Raw genomic sequence first — 16,562 nt, forward strand, 5'->3', positions numbered from 1 at the left:
GATGCAGGTGGATTCTAGAAGCTGGAAAAAGCAGGAAAGTGACTTTTCCTCTAGAGCTTTAGGAAGGCACACAGCCCTGCTGACACCTGAGTTTAGCCCAGTGAGACCTGAGTTGACTTCTGGCCTCTTGAACTGCAAGATGATATACCGTGGATTTGTGGTGACTTGTTGCAGCAGCCATGGGAGACGTATGCATGAGGAATGGAAGTGCTTTGTGAAGGAAGTGGGAGCGGAGGCTCGTGTCTTTTCTAAAAAGGTCATTTCTTATTCCATGTTTTGTTCATTTCTGGCTCTTCGGTGACTTAGCCCTCCACCCCCACCCCCCTGGAGGACTCTCTTTCCTGGAGTAAAAAAAAAAAAAAAAGAAAATCACCAAATCTTGGGGGACGGATTTTAGTCATAGACGTCTTAACTTCATCCCTGTAAATAATTAGCTAGAGGAGAGCCCCACTGCACCACTGCCATGCAATTACAAAAGCGTCACTGCCTCTGGGCCAAGTGTCAGCGGCCACGTGGCTCTCCGGGCTGGTGGCGGGGGGCGCGGAGGAGGGAACATGTGTGCTTAACAGCAGGCCTGCTGCTGCCCACTGGCTCCAACCCAGCGGTAGGGCCGGTTCTGAACAGCACTGCCAAAAAAGAAATCTGCTACCTTCCCAGCCCTTCCTCCCATCTTGGGGCTGCTATGGTTTCTGACATCTTTCTTCTCCAGGCACCCCCCACTCTCCGAGCACCTCAAAACCCCTCAAGCAGACTTGAGCTGCCTTCATCCCGTCTAACTTACCCCTGCAAGCCACAGAGGCCAAAAATCCCTAGTTCGCAAAGGTGCTCTGAGTCTGAGAGTTGCAGCTTATGGGGAAACAGTGCCTCCCTAGCCAGGGAGTTTCTGCTGAGAGTCTTTTGTTTTATTACAGTGTGTGTTTTTTTCTGAGGGAAGGCCAAGTTGATCTTTCCTTTCGAATTACACAATAGGCTATTTTGCAAGAATATGGGCCTACGTAGTGGTCACTGACAGCTTAGAGCTGCACAAAATTCAGCTTGTAATTGTGTGTTGATCACAGATGTGTAAAAGCCAGCATGGGCATTTTTATTTTATACTTTTTAAAATCATTGCCTTTTTTTTTTTTTCCCCACACTCAGGCTGATGCACATTCTAGATCTTGGCTTCACTCCATCTCTGTATTCCTTATGCCAACTGCCAGGTTGGCATTGCTCTTCTTTTCATCAATAAAAACATGGCATTTGGAACTCTACTGAAGATGGCATATTCTTATAGGCCCCTCATCAAAGGAACTCCTCAGAGATATCTTGGACTCGGGAGCTTATAATCTAAAATCAACAATACTGATGCAGACATACACATTTTATTTTATTTTATTTTTTAATTAAAATGTAGTTGATTTATAATGTGCCAATTTCTGCTGTACAGCAAAGTGACTCAGTCATAGATAGATGGATAGATTTTTTTCTTTTTTTTTAAGGACCACACCTGCAGCATATGGAAGTCCCCAGGCTAGGGATTGAGTCAGAGCTGCAGCTGCCAGCCTATACCACAGTCAAAGCAATGCAGGAGCCTTAACCCACTGAATGAGACCAGGGATCAAATCCACATCCTCATGGATACTAGTCAGGTTCTTAACCCACTGAGCCATAACAGGAACTCCCTAGACAATCTTTTTAAAATAATATTTGACATCATGATCTATCCCAGGAGACAGAGTTCCGTGTGCTAGTCAGTAGGACCTTATGGTTTATCCATGCTAAAAGTAATAGTTTGCGTCTACTAACCCCATATTCTGTCCATCCCACTTCTTCTCCCCAGACATAACCATTTTAAAGTAGAAATATTAAGTGAAGAAATTCAAGAAGAAGGAGGTTTTATCACTGTCCAGGATCTACGTAGACCCGTTTCTCTATCCACCTTCATCTCTCAGTACTTGGGGCGAGGATTTACAGTATTGGTACAAAGTGCTTTGAGCATCTCGGGCTGCTGTTTTGATTTTAGTTAACTCTAAGTCTTTACTAGAGAGGCAAAAAGTCAGATAGCTGTTTCCGGCTACAGGCTTCCCTGGTTTTGTGTGCCTTACGAGCTCTCCTGATGGCGTTTAGAGGTTTTACTAGAAGGGCCCTGGTCCCCACCTTTATCCAGGTAATAAGGAAATAAGTCTGGCCTGTAGAAAGACCCCAAATCCATGGAAGGGTCTGAACGTGGGCAGCCTTTCTGGAGCACAGCTTTCTGGTTTGTCTTTGTTCCCACCAACCCCACAAGAAGCCAGGTCCCTAAGCTCATGGGTGTAAACTGCCCTGCACATCTGAGCAAGAACCAGTCAAGGTCGCGTGTCTTGTGGATTCAAGGACACAGGGAAGATCTCCCATCAGGTTTCTCATTCTGTGCCAGGCCCTGGCACTGCTGCTGGCATCCTGCCCTCAGCGCAGGCACCCGAGATCCTTTTGTCACTGGCCTGGAGCTTCCTGCTCTTTTTCTTGTCCCCTTCCACATAATTCTGCCTCGGCTGGTCTCTTTGGGTACAAGCATCCTGGCCTCAAATCTCTTTTTTAAGAAAAATGAATGTATGTTATTTTTCAGAGCAATTTTAGGTTTACCAAAAAATGAGCAGGAAGTGCAGAGTCCAGACACCCTTTCCACACTCCGCTGCTCCTCCCGGGGCTCCTTCCAAACAGCCCCTGTCACCCAGCCCCCAGGGCAGGTGCCAGGCCCTTGATTAGCTCCACCTCCCTCCCTACCAGTCTCCCCTCCGTTCTACACGCCCCGTAGAGGCATCGGCCCTGCTCTGTGCCTGGACCTCACCCCTTCCTCGTCCTGAGCTCCAGCTCCGACCTCCCTGCCCCTTATGCAGTGCTCCCCAGGAACCTTCCAGCTGCCTCCCGCCCCTGTGAGCTGCGGGGTGGAGCAGTCACGTGCCCCCCTCCCCCTGTGGACCTGGTGAATGCCCCCAGGAGACAGGGTGCCCCCCAGGCCACCCCTGCTTGGCCCCTCACTCCACCCCACTCCTGGTGAACCAGTAGGTTCCCAGTTAGGACAGCCTCAAAGTCAGCAGAGGATGCCTTTCGGGGCCTGCAGGCTGGGCAGGAGTGGGTGGAAGAGGGCCTGGGGCCCCAAGGTCACGACCCTCCCCCTCTTAGGCAAACTGTTCAAGGCCACAAGCCAGCAGTGGGGCTGAGAAAGGGGTGCAATTCCGGCTCCACAGGGGGCAGCTGGTCCAAGGAGTGAGGGACACAGGCGCCTGAGCTGGGCCTCCTCATCCCCAGCCTGCTAGACCATCCTCCCCCGCCCTCCCCAGCCTCTGGCCTTCTTCCCTTCTGCCCGGGCTGCTGCCCCTCGGCAGCCCAGGCCTGACTCTGCTCCAGCCGCAGCTCCCCTTTCAGCAGGGCAGAGGTCAGGGAGCAATTCCGGCTGTTCTTCAGGCCTGCTCCTTTTTTCCACGTCCCTGGACACAGAGCCCAACGCTCCTCTGCTCTGGTGACACGTTTATTAACTCCCTGACAGATAGGAGCCGGGGTGCTGGGTGGGGACAGGGCTTCTGCATCCTGGACCCGCCCAGCGCCCTCCTCCCGATCCTGTTTCACATCGGACTGGTGAGAAACTGGGGGAGGTGGTGGAGGGTGAACCCAGGCAGCCACTGGCATTAATTTGCGCTGATAACACTGATAACAGCACAGCCTGAGCAGCAGAGGGGCCTCCTGTCAGAGACCCTTCCCCACCTCCTTCTGGGGGTGGAGGGGAGCCGTAGGTGAGTGGTTCCCCTCTCAAATGGGGATGGGGTCACATGGCTGTCCCCCTCCCCTGACCTGCTGCGTCAGGGTCTAGGGATTTGCCACTGAGTTTCTTAGAGCCCCTGGTTTGGAGAAGCACTGCATCAGGTGACCTGAGAGCATCTGGGCCCCAGTGCTGTTCTTTTTTTTTTTTTTTCCTCCTTTTTACGGCCAAGCCTGCAACATATAGAAGTTCCTGGGCTTGGGGTTGAATCGGAACTATAGTTGCAGGCCTGTGCCATAGCCACAGTCACAGCAACACCGGATCCGAGGCACATCTCGCAACCTACACCACAGCTTGCAGCAACACCGGATCCTTAACATGCTGAGTGAGGCCAGGGATTGAACTCGCATCCTCACAGAAACATCATTGGGTCCTTAACCTGCTGAGCCAACGGGAACTCCTCCAGTGCTATTCTTTGTCAAGCTGTGTTTTCTTTTCTTTTTTTTTTTTAGGGCCACACCTGCAGCATATGGAGGTTCCTAAGCCTGGGCTGGGGTCGAATCAGAGCTGCAGCTGCTGACCTACACCACTGCACACTGATCAAGGCCAGGGATCAAACCCACATCCTCATGGATACTAGTCGGATTCCTAACCCACTGAGCCACAATGGGAACTCCTCAAGCCATGTTTTCTTAGTGGCCTTGCTTGATCTGGGGTGACTGCACCCCTGAGGGTGTTGTCGTGCGCTTTGGGTGGGCAGGCTGCCACACGCATCTGGGGATGGCCTGGCAGCAATGATGTTCTTTGCAATTCTTTTTCTTTGCTCTCTTCTGACAGGGTGGGGGGTAACTCAGATTTGTATTCACCAGCTGGAGGACTGGGCTAGAACTGCCAAATTAGGATGCTGCCAATTAGAGTCACGGAAGCTGAATAGAAATTCATACCAAGCGAGGAGCCCAGCCTCTGCTGGCTTGCGTGTCACCCTCCTTCCCCACCCATGGTCAGCCAGAGGACACGAACTGTGACTGGAGCTGGGGGCAGTGTTGGGGGGGGCAACTGTGTCCCCATGTGGTAAAGTGGACAAGAGGCCTGGACAGGGGTGAAGAGCCCCTGGCATCCTGGAGGCATGGGCCTTGCATTCTAAATAGCAACAAGCCATCTCTTTAAACAGAAGCACAATTAGGCAGGAAGTGGGGTTCAGGAAAGTACCGCAGAGGCTGGGGTGCCGGCGCCGGCGAGGGTGTGTTTGGAGAGCTTGCTCTAGGTTCCTTCCTCCGGCCCAGATGAGGAAGCTGTGGCTGGCAGGCCCCCGGAACTGCTGGGTCCTGGGGAGGACAGCACTGGCCGGGTGCAGTCACCCTTTCAGCCGCTGCGGAGCAGAGCTGGGTTTATAGCCCAGGTGCAGGGTGCCCATCCCCGCAGGGGAGAGGGCGGCTGTCATCCATGGTGGGAAAGGCAGGCCAGCAGATTTCTGAAATTTACAGTAGCATCAGTGGTGCTGCAGTGGGGTGGGGGTGCTTGCTGGGGAGGGAGGTGAAAATGGCCCACCTTTCTGCTTCTCCCTGGTGCGTGTTGGTAGAGCGAGAATCACGCGTGGCCATCACGTGTGCAATGTGGGAAAAGCCGATCGGGTGTAGACCAGAGCACGGGCCAGGCTACGCAGGACTCTGGGTCACTGCTAAGGGCCCCCTCTTTTAAAATCTCCCATAGATTTTACATGTCAGGCATCCCAGCTGTATGAAGCCATTAATGATTTCCCTCTTATGAAGCCACAATAAAAGCAGGAAATAGCGATAAAAACAACACAAACATTCCACGAGCTGGTGACGAGTTCATGTGTACTGCCTCGTCAGGTAAATGTATGCTTTGAATTAGGCTTTTTGAAATATCAAGGGTCGGGCACTGAACATGGAAACTAGGAAAATTAGATGAAGATAAAAGCCATCAGCGACCGGATCTTTGTCTTGGGAAGAATGATACAAAGTTTAAAATGATAAGAAGAAAAAATCACTAAGGAAGAGTTACGGTCAACCTGCCTAGAAATTTAAAACCTCTGTACTTCAAAATAATAATGCAATTAAAAGGCAAACAACAGGAGTTCCTATGGTGGCTCCGTGAGTTCAGAACCTGATATAGCTCCACCTTTGCACAGGAGGTTAAGGATCCGGCGTTGCCGTAAACTGTAGCATGGGTTCTGGATACAGCTCAAGCCTGGTGTTGCTGTGGCTGTGGTGTAGGCCAGCAGCTGCAGCTCTGATTTGATTCCTGGGCCAGGAACTTCCATGTGCCTGACTGTTAAAAAAAAAAAGAAAAAGAAAAAAGAAAGCACAGACCACAAATTAGGAAAGAGAGCTCTTTCATACTAATAAAAATTCCAACACTCCAGTAGAAAAATTGGCAATGCCCACAATAAAAGACAATTCACAGGAAGAACACAAGCATTTAACAAACATAGCACAACCAGCCTAAGTGAACTGATAATCAGAAAACCATTTTCCAGTTACCAAATTAGCAAAAATTCAAATCCCTAAAAATTCTGGTACCTTTTTGAAATCCATTGGACGTTATGTCAGGGGTCCAGTTTATCCTCCCAAAGAAATGGCCAGGAATCCCAGCAATTATTCTAAGGAAACAGAGGATACAGGTGAAGATTTGCATATAAAAACGTGAAGTTTATTAAATAGCCACTAATTGGAAACCAAATATCTAGTGCAGGTGGCTGGTTCAAGAATGGCACATCCTTGTAACATGTTTATAGCTCTTGAGTTGGAAGGTTGACATTTTGAATTTTTAAATTTGTTAGTAATGTACGGTGGGTCCCAGATGGGGTTTTATGGCAGTTTTCTGTGACCGCCATAAAAAAGTACCATAAAATGGGTGGCTTAAGCCCCAGGAATTAATTGTCTCGAAGTTTTAGAGGCTAGAAACCTGAAATCTCCGTGTCAACAGGGTTGGTTCCTTCTGAGGCCTCTCTCCTGCCATCTCCATCTTCACGTCACGTCCTCCTTGTAAACGTGTGTCTATGGCCAAATTCCCTCTTTTTAAAGGACACCAGCCACGGGGATGAGGGTGACCTAAGTCTGGTTTCCTTTGTATGGAACCTGCTTCCAAGTAAGGGTGCATCCGAGGTGTGGGGTTAGAACCTTCACACGTGAATTTGAGGAGGACGCGCTTCAGGGTGTCATACATGGAAAACATACTTATGTTGTAACCGAAAGCAAGACGTGGTGTGATTCCAGTGGGTGTTGTTTTGGTAGGAAAGACACAGAAGCTGGTAGAAAATACACAGATATTTTTGGAGTGTGTGATTTAAGGGACATGTATTCCTTATAATTCTCTGAACACATTCCATAAATTAAAAAAAGAAAAAGCTTTTAAAAATAGGTCAAGGATTCTCTACTTCTCATTTGATGGAGAGCGGAGGCTGGGAACCAGGCTTAGTTAGAGATGAAATAGGCTCACAAAGGAGCAAATACATTGAAAAAACAAATGAGGATTGTCTGAAGAGAGTAAATATTCGTGGCTAATGTTTAACAGGCGTGCCTGGATCTACCCAGAAGCGCCTCGTCTCCCCCGCTGTACAACCTGGGGGGTGGAGCTGGGGGACTGTGCTTGTTCACCCAGGTGACAGAGCGGGGGTGGGGGTAGGAGCCAGAACACCAGAGGACAGAGGTCTCACGTCCAGGTTTGTCTGCTCACTGAGTGACTTGGGATGTTCCACACCCACTTTCTTTTTTGGGGGGGGCATCACCTACGGCATATGGAGGTTCCCAGGCTAGGGGTCGAATCGGAGCTGCAACTGTCAGCCTACACCACAGCCACAGCAACACCGGATCCTTAACCCACTGAGTGAGGCCAGGGATCGAACCCACAACCTCATGGTTCCTAGTCGGATTCGTTTCCGCTGCGCCATGATGGGAACTCCCGCACCCACTTTCTTATTTGCAAAACTGCACTTAGGATGCACCTTCCAGGCCACAGTGGGGTTTCACGGCCAATGTGCGGGAGACACTACACTGCGAACACTTGTCTTTTAGATTCCCCTTCAGATCTTCCAGCACGTTCTTCGGATTATCCTCCACAGTGGCATGCCATCTTCGTTTAAAGACGGTGTGGTTTTTGGGATCAGCTGAGCATTGTTTGCAGCTCATTCTGGGTTAGGGCAATTAAATGAGGTGATACCATTGGAGGATCAAAAGAAGGTGAGGCTCCTCCCTGCCCCACCTTGCCCACGTGGAGGCGCAGGCCCCAGGAGGCCACCAAGCACCTGGAACTTGGCTGGTCTGAACTGGGGTGTGTTTAAGTGCAAAATACACACCAGACTTTGGAGACTCAAAGACAGTATAGTAGCTCATCGATGATTTTTTCCAGGAGTTCCCATTGTGTCTCAGTGGGTTAAGAACCTGACATAGTGTCCTTGAGGATGCAGTCTCTGGCCTCACTCAGTGGGTTAAGATCTGGCGTTGCCACAAGCTGCAGTATAAGTCACAGATGCAGCTCAGATTTGATGTTGCTGTGGCTGTGGTATAGGCAAGCAGCTGCAGCTCTGATTCAGCCCCTAGCCTGGGAACTTCCATGTGCTGCAGGTGTGTCCATTAAAAAAAAAAAAAAAAAAAAAAAAAAACCCAAATTATTTTCGTATTGATTACACATTGAAATGATAATATTGGGATTATAACAGGTTAAATAAAAATACGATATTAAAATGCATTTCCCTCTTTTTTTTTTTTTCTTTTTAAAAGTGTGGCTCCTAGGAAATTTCACATGAGGGCTGCAGTGTGTGTTTCCTGGGCAGCGCTGGTCTGGAGAAGGGAATTCATCTTCTTGCAATGGCTCATAAACTGACCTCATAATTCTAGGATGATTCTTGAATTCTAAAAATGTTCCGGACAATGGAATAGAGTCATTATTAGAAGAGGAATATAGCCTTTCCAGATGATGAATTGGAAAGAAAACACATATTTTGATATGTAGGTTCCAGTGTGAGTTTAAGCTTCACACATTGGTTGTCATACATTGTAATGCGCCTTGAGATGTTCGGGCAGGAGAACTCGGCAGTTAAGACAGGGAGAGCCGCCCCCTTGACCTGGGGTGGCGGGAAGGCTTCCCTAGGGGTCGGCTTTGGGGGGATTTAGGTAACGAGCAGCCCTACCCCAAGCATCTAGAAAGCAGCCTGAGCCAGGGCTGGGCCACCGACAGCCTGAAGACCGGATCTAGACGTCCTTCTGTTTAGTGCACAAGCTAAGGATGGTTACTGCGTTTTTAATGGTGGAAAAGTTCGGAAGAATTTTCTCGTGTAAGGCGTTGAGATTATAGGACCCTGGCATGAGAATGAATAAACCTCGTAGAAACACAGTCACACCTGCCCCTGTACTGTCTGCTTCCAACCGCAGGGCAGAGTCGAGTCGTTTCAACAGTGACCACCGGGCCCACAAAGCCAAAAATATTTGCTGTCTGGTCCTTTGCAGGCCTGGGTTGCTGTCCCCTGGACCGAGAGGCCAAGTTGATTCTTGTAGCCCCACATTGAAAGTGGGGTCTCAGGATGGGTTCAGGAGAGCTGGGTGGATTTGGGGCCCTGGACGTGGCTGAGAACGGAGGGACCGTGAGTCAGGGTTCAGGAGGCAAGGACCCCAGCTGGGCTTGGCCCCGGGGCTGGTGATTTTCAAGGCCATGCTGACATTGGGAACCTGCACAACGAGAAGACAGTGGTGCGGCCCTGGGGCTGGCAGGGCACTGTCAGAGGAACGCTGTGTCTGGGAGAATTAGCTGGAAATATGCAAATAGAGGGGAGATCCGAGCTGGAGGGAAAGGAGGGGCACCTGGAGAGCCAGAAGGGGCCAGGGATCCAGGCTTGAGCTGCCCAGTCCCAGGACGGTGGAGGAAGTTAGCACGGAGACCACTTCTCCCTGCAAGCCAGCTGGACCCCCAGCCCCGCTCTGTCTGGAGAGCCTGTCTAAGCGCTGGAGGCAGAAGGGACTCCATTTAGGGAATATCGCAAATCAGCTCTGGATTTGGCGGGGAGCGTGCAAAATGCAGAAAGTTAGGAGAACAATATAATATAATATGCCCTGAGCACCTCCACCAGGGGATACTTCAAAAAAATTTTATTTGGGTAAAATATACATTAGACAAGATGCATCATCTCAACCATTTTTAAATGCACAGTTCAGCGCCATTAGGTACATTTGGGTACATTGTTGTGGAACCGTCACCAGCATCTGTTTCCAGAACGTCTTCATCTTCCCAAACAGTAACTCTCCCCATTAAACCCTAACTCCTCATTCCTCCCCGCCCCTGCCCAGGCATCCCCCCTTGTCTCTGTCTCAGATTCTGACTATCCCAGGGACCTCAGGTAAGAGAGGTCCTACAGCCTTTGTCCTTCTCTACCTGGCTGGTTTCACTGAGCATAACGTCCTTAGGGTCCATCCATGTTGTAGCAGGTGTCAGAGTTTCCCTCCTGAAGAGCATTCCGTGGAAGGGATGGGTCACATTTTCGTTTATCCACTCCCAGTCAACGATTCTCTCATAGTGGCGTCAAGCCTTTTCCTGTTTCTTTCTGAGAGATTGATTGCAGCCCTCCTTTGACGCTTGCCTCTCAGCTCCCTGCCCTGCCCTGCCCTGCCCTGCCCTGCCCCGCCCCGCCCCGGGGCTGGCCCGGCCCCTGCCCAGCATGGCCTGAGTCTTGGACATCCGTGATCTCTGACAGGATGTAGGTTTACCCACATGCCTTCATCTGCACCAGCAGCACCACGCCCAGTCATCCCACGCCCAGCTTGCTGTGCCCCATCCATGGGAGCACCTGGTTGGTTCATGTACCTTCTGCCTGGGTTTTGTTTCATTTTTGCTAGAATTAAAACTGCTTTTGGGAGTGTTGGGTTTTCATTCCATGTTCTCCGTCCTTCCATTTTCTTGTCTGTGAATTGCCCGCTTTTTCTGTTAGGCTATCACTCCTTTTTGGAGGGAGGCTTCAGGAGTTCCGTGTGTATTCTGGATCTGAGCCTTTGCTTTAAAGAATGCGTTGAATGTATTACATTTGCCGTATGTAATGTATCCCCTATTCCTTGCAACCCCTCCCGGGTGAGCTGGCCAGCGTGTGTTGGGACGGCAGGCTGGGCTTTGGGATGAGCAGGACGCACGGGGCAGGCGGGAGTGGAGGAGGCCAGGAAGGGTGGAAGGAGGAAGAGGGCTGGGAATCCCAGGGAGGAAGGGGACAGGGCGTGAACCCTGAGCAAAGAGAAAGCCTGGAGGTTTTATAAAGTTGCTGCCTTGGGAACAGGCTCCTCTAAGGCCATTCTCTGCAGGTGGATTTTGCCCCCTGGGGACATTGCGGAGCCTGGAGACGTTTTCAGCTGTTGTAGTGGGAAGGGGTGCTAGTGGCATCAGCGGATGGGGGCCGGGGCACCCCTCCCACTAGGAGCGACCTGGCCCCAAGTGTCCATGGTGCCACCGTTGGGAACCCAGATCGCCCTCTCTGCGCCTTGGGCTACAGCAGGGCCCCTTCTGTGGTCGCCCGGCTTCCATGTTGAGCCTAATCACGTGAGGCAAGATGCAGCCCCAGGACACTCGGTCCAAGTCCATGACCTTGGGCCATGCCTTCCCTCTCTCTCTCCACTCCCCAGGCAGGTCTGGACAAGCCCCGCCTGGGCCCGAGCGCACGGAGGATGGAAACACTCCCCGGCAATGTCTCTGGGCCGCCTCCTTCGCCGGGCCTCCTCCAAAGCCTCGGACCTCCTGACGCTCGCCCCTGGCGGCGGCGGTGGGCCCCCCACCGTCCTGGATGGGGAAATCATCTACTCCAAGAACAACGTCTGCGTGCACCCACCCGAGGGGCTGCAGGGGCTGGGGGAGCACCACCCAGGTGAGCCCGGACCGGGAAGGCCTGGGGTCAGGGCCTGGGAGGGAGGGCGCTGGAGTCCCCGGCCTGGGGAGAGCTGCCTGGTTTCTCTAAAGTTAGCAAGCTCTTGGGAGTTCCCGTTGTGACTCAATGGAAACAAAACTGATTAGTATCTGTGAGGACACGGGTTCGATCCCTGGCCTCTCTCAGTGGGTTAAGAATCTGGCGTTGTCACGAGCTGTGGTGTAGGTCACAGACGTGGCTTGGATCTGGCCTTGTCATGAGCTGTGGTGTAGGTCACAGACATGGCTCAGATCTGGCACTGCTGTGGCTGTGGTGTAGGCTGGCAGCTGCAACTCCAATTCAACCCCTGGCCTGGGAACTTCCATATGCCGCGGGCGCAGCCCTAAAAAGCAAAAATACATAAAGTTAGCAAGCTCCTGAGTCACTTCCCCATTTGCCCTAATTTCCCCATCTGGGATGCAAGCCACTGACCCTTGACTCATGGAGGTCAGGGGGCAAGATGGAGAATTAGGCTGTACTTGCAAGTGGAAGAGGGCATTCGGCACTACAGGGCTGCTGGGAGCAGGGAGCCGCCTGCCCTGGAGAGGGAAGTGGGGCGTCCTCCCCTGCAGGAACCTGCCCGATGGGGGCTCTCCCCCAGCCCCCTCAAGTGTGTGTGGGAACACAGCCCTCAGGTCAGGCAGGCGGCTTTATCCCTCCCCGCAGCCTAGAGGTTGGCAGTGAGGACCCAGTGGGGTGTGAAGTGGGTCTGGGAAGCTGGGGACATGGAAATCCTTGGTCCTGGGCACCCTCTGTCCTTTAATCCACCGTTTCTAAATCAGGGAAGAAAACTCAGGCTCCGCAGGGATGGAGATGGAGGCGGGTCCTTTCCTGAGCCTCCTGCCCAGGAACCGCGTTACCCAGGGCCGTTCCCGGACACGGCAGCCCGTGGCTGGCCTTGATCCCTGGGAAACTTTTCCCGTGGCGACGATGACTCTGCTATCCTTTGCCAGGCCGCAGAGAAAGAAACCATGTACTTCCCAGGGCTCCAGTTGTGTTCTGAGCCCTGAAACGGCAGGCGCCCCTGTGCGCTAAGGCCCAGAGCCACAGGTTCTCTTGGCAGAGGTGTCCCTGACTGTGACTGTCGTCAGGCTGGGGACCTGGGGGTGTTCGACCTGGTCATGGCAGCTCGGCCCCCACTCTTGGGTCCCTCAGCCTAGCTGCCTTGAGGAAGCATTGGAAAGGTGGGTTAGTGATGCAAGCGGCCTGTGTGTTCCTTCGTCATCCGTGCAAATGACTCGCAACAGATAAATGTATGGCTTAATTTAATTTGCATGATAACTTCCTGAGAGTGGCCAAAGCCCAGGCAGGCCTCTCTCTCGGACAAGGATGCCGATGCTCAGAGATGCTCCTCAGCTGCAGCCGAGGGTGGAGACGGGGCGAGGGCAGGCCTTGGGCTCTTCCCATGGCCTCCCCAGGCTGCTGAAGGGTGCTTCCAGGTCCCCAGGCCGAGTGCACCTGCAGCCTGGCTGCAACTTGTCCAAGTCCAGACAGAGCCCCCCCATCAGATGTCAGTACAATTAAAAGGTATGAGTTACAATCAGATCTGGACACTTTATTGCATGTAAATGATGTGTCAATAAAGTACTGAATAAATAAATTAATTAGAAAGTTTAAATTATGCTAATAAATTCTTTGAAAAGTACTCTGTCCTCCTACCTTGCTGAGCTGGTCTTTATAGTCACCTGGATGATTAAGTGCAGATTTCGAATCACCGGACTCTCCAGATCCCAAAGCAGCAGAGCCAGCTTCCAGCCCCAGCTCTTTCCTGCACTGCAGGGGCCCTGGCCATGCCGCTGGGGACACCACAGCCTGTCCGCAGGCCTACAAACAGTTCAGGTGGCAAACCTCAAGCAGGCTCTGGAAGCAGACTCTCGACTGTGTGGACAGGGACCTCTAAGGTCCTGGTCCCGGGGGTGTGCTCTAGAAGGGGATGCAGGCTCTGGGTGGCATGTCTTCTTGACCCCAAGGATGCCTGACTACAGAGCCAACTCTGAGGGTATGGGGAGGGCACAGATTCTAGGCCTGGGTCTGAGGTTGTTGCATGTCTTGGGCATAAAACAAAAAGAGCAGCAGCCTTTGGCGGGCTTCCGGTATCATCCTGTTGTGATGGGAGGGGAGGGAGAGGAGGCCCCAGGTCCCAGGCTCCCTTCCCAGCGCAAAGCCCCGTGATCTGAGGGTGTGGAGACACTCAGGCTCACCCAAATATGACTCTTCTGCACAACTGGCTGACAGCCCCCCACCCTGAACCCCCCCCCTTTGGAAACAGGAGCCGTGTGAATGATTCTGTGTTGAGCTGGAGCCTTGGGGCTCAGGAGGGGCCCCATCTTGTGCCCTGGGGGCTTCTCAGAACAGAGACCAGGAGGCCTGGAACACTGAGGCGATAGGCCCACCTGAAATAACAGGTGCTGCAGGAGGGAACGCTGCCCGCCCCCAGACTGAGCATCGGGGGCTCAGAGAGCTCGCCCACTCACCTCCAGCCTTGGAGAGTCACTTCTCTCGTCGTTGTCAGCTATCTGGGCCATGACAGCGAAGACAGCCCCTTCTTCCAAAAAAGCATCATTAGAGAAGAAACGCTAACGATCCGTGGACGACTGGAAACAGCCCACTGCCATTCGCCTTAGATTGATTCTTTTTGTGACAAAGAAACCAAACCTGCAGCCTGCGTCCCTCCTAACCCGCGAGGCTGTGAGGCTGGTGGGGCTCCTGGGTCCCTGTGCTCCTCCCCAGCTGTCTGCGCCTACCCGGACCGGGCGGCTGCTAGAGGCAGGGGAGCTCTGGGGCCCCAGACAGTGGACAGGATGGGGCACTGAGCCAAGGAGGAGGACAAGCTGCGTCCTGCGGGCCCGGGCCTCCCAGATCTGCAAGGTGTGTGTGCTTAGAAAATGCCCACAGCTCGCATTCGTCCCGAGCCCAACTGTGTCCCTTGGGTATGTTTTCTTCGGGCCGGGCTGTGTCTAGAGCTCGGCTAGTCTGCACAGCGCCGCAGTTTTAACGTGGGTGTGCTCCTCTGAGAAGCCAACCAGAGGTGCGTCATGCAGGGCCCTCCCTAACCACCTGTCCTCCTGACCCCTCACAGGCTACCTGTGCTTGTACATGGAGAAGGATGAACTGCTGGGGGCCACTCTCATCCTCGCGTGGGTCCCCAACTCCCGGATCCAGAAGCAGGACGAAGAGGCGCTGCGTTACATCACCCCCGAGAGCTCCCCCGTGCGCAAGGCACCCCGGCATCGGGGCCGGCGCAGCCAGAGCTCAGGGGCCCCCCACCAGCCATCCCCCACGGAGCCCAGGCCCCCCCTGACCCCCAGGGACGATGACATCCTGGTGGTGGCCCAGAGCATCCGGGACCCCGAGCACGCCAGCCCTTCGTCCGAGGACAGGGAGAAGCTGGCCCTCGGCCTGGGGACAGATGGCCCCCTCCCCGCCTCACAGCCGGTCCACAGCGACTCGGGAATCTTATCAGCGGTCAGTTCGCAGGACGGGATGGAAGAGGGCCGGGAGCTGCGGCCCGAGGCGGGCGAGGAGGAGGGCTCCTTGGAGCTGTCGGCCGAGGGCGTGAGCAGGGCCAGCTCCTTTGACTCGGACTCGGAGGCCTTCTCTTCGCCCTTCTGCCTCTCGCCCATCAGCGCCGCCCTCGCGGAGAGCAGCAGCTCGGTGTTCCTGGAAAGCGAGAGCTGGTGAGTTCCCGATTCCCGCCCGGCGCCTCTGGGGCCCGGAGCCCTGGCACGTGTCCTGGCTCTGCTTGCGGAGCACTGAGGATGTCTGTGTTCCATCCTGTAGGCACCAGGCTCTCCCCACGCCAGAGCCTCCACACCCTGTGTCTTACTTCCTGCTGCCCCAGGGCACTGTGACAGATGCCGAGCCTGGGGTGGGGGGCTGGGGGCTCCCCCTTCCACTCCCCTTCCCTAGGACTAAACAGTCCCTGCCAGGTCTAACTGGCCTCTTAACCCAGTCCAACCCCCCCCACCCCCAGAACTAGGCCCCCAGGAGTCCTGGCATCTTTTCCTGGCATCCCTGGAACGGCAGAGATGGTCCGTTATCCCATAACCCCAGGCCGACTCCGGGAGGCCTGGTGGTGGCAGAAGGCCTGTGGGGGAGGCCTGGTCCCCAGCCAGGCTCTGTGCTCTGCCTGTGCCCAAGCTGGCCAAGGGGCCCCTAGCCTTTCTACCTCTCATGCCCTTGAGCTGTAAGCAGCTGGATCACAGACCCAGGGGGAAGTTGGCTGGTTACTCTACAGCCTGAGAGCCCAGAGGAACAGGATGGCTGGACACGTTGGGGGCTCCGTGGCCCAGGCGACAGCCTGGAGGGGCAGCAGCGAGATCCACGTGCACGTGCCTCATGGGGGAGGTTGTCACAGTGTCGCGGGGGCCACATGCAGCGTCGTTAGGGGTCCTCAGGGGCTCACAGAAGCGGGCACGCACAAGACTCAGGAACTACAGGCTTGCGCTCACCCAGGGCAACAGGGGCAGCAGCCCTTCCCGTGCTCGGCCGGGCTTCTCGCGCTCCCTGGATTTCTCGGTTAACAATGGTGGTGATCTGAGTGCGGGCGTTACTCAGACGGTCAGCACGTGAGTATCGAGCTCACGTGTAATGAGGTGGATGGTCTGAGCTTTGTCCGGACACTGGGCGTGCGTGCCATGGATTACTTATTGTTATGCCCATAGCCGCCCCAAACCCTGTGATGGAGGCCCTAACACCACCCCCTGTGTACAGAGAAGTTAAGGAACTTGCTGGAGTTCACGGAGTAGTTCAGGAGCTGAGCCAGGTTGGAACCCAGCTGGGTCTACGGGAGGGCTGGCAGCCTGGAAGCGAAGAAGGCAGGCTGCTTCGCTGGCTTCAGTGGAAAGGAATTTGAGATGGATTCTTTCCTGTTGTCGTCCACTCAGTAAGATGTCGTCCATTAAAGCCCAGTGGTGACCCGATAACACTCATCTGGAGCCCAGCCGGCGT

At 53.7% G+C, this 16,562-nt stretch overlaps 1 protein-coding gene across 8 annotated transcripts in view; it reads left to right on the forward strand.

The window, feature by feature from the left end:
• Positions 1 to 16,562, forward strand: part of TBC1D16 (TBC1 domain family member 16) — a 76,752-nt gene that overhangs the window by 6,285 nt on the left and 53,905 nt on the right. For 4 of the 8 annotated variants that reach the window (XM_003131144.5, XM_084983388.1, XM_084983386.1 and 1 more), the window contains exons 2-3: positions 11,335 to 11,573; positions 14,692 to 15,289. In XM_003131144.5, coding sequence (XP_003131192.3) covers positions 11,396 to 11,573; positions 14,692 to 15,289 — 776 coding nt within the window. In that variant the 5' untranslated portion in view covers positions 11,335 to 11,395. The remainder of the gene's footprint in view (positions 1 to 11,334; positions 11,574 to 14,691; positions 15,290 to 16,562) is intronic. The other 4 variants (XM_084983385.1, XM_084983389.1, XM_084983387.1 and 1 more) reach the window with 1 other exon arrangement.

This window comes from Sus scrofa, chromosome 12 (assembly GCF_054392235.1).
Source record: "Sus scrofa isolate SSC_HxYL_T2T_F1_AM1 chromosome 12, Sscrofa_HxYL_maternal_Yorkshire_Landrace_v2.0, whole genome shotgun sequence".
NCBI lineage: Eukaryota > Metazoa > Chordata > Mammalia > Artiodactyla > Suidae > Sus > Sus scrofa.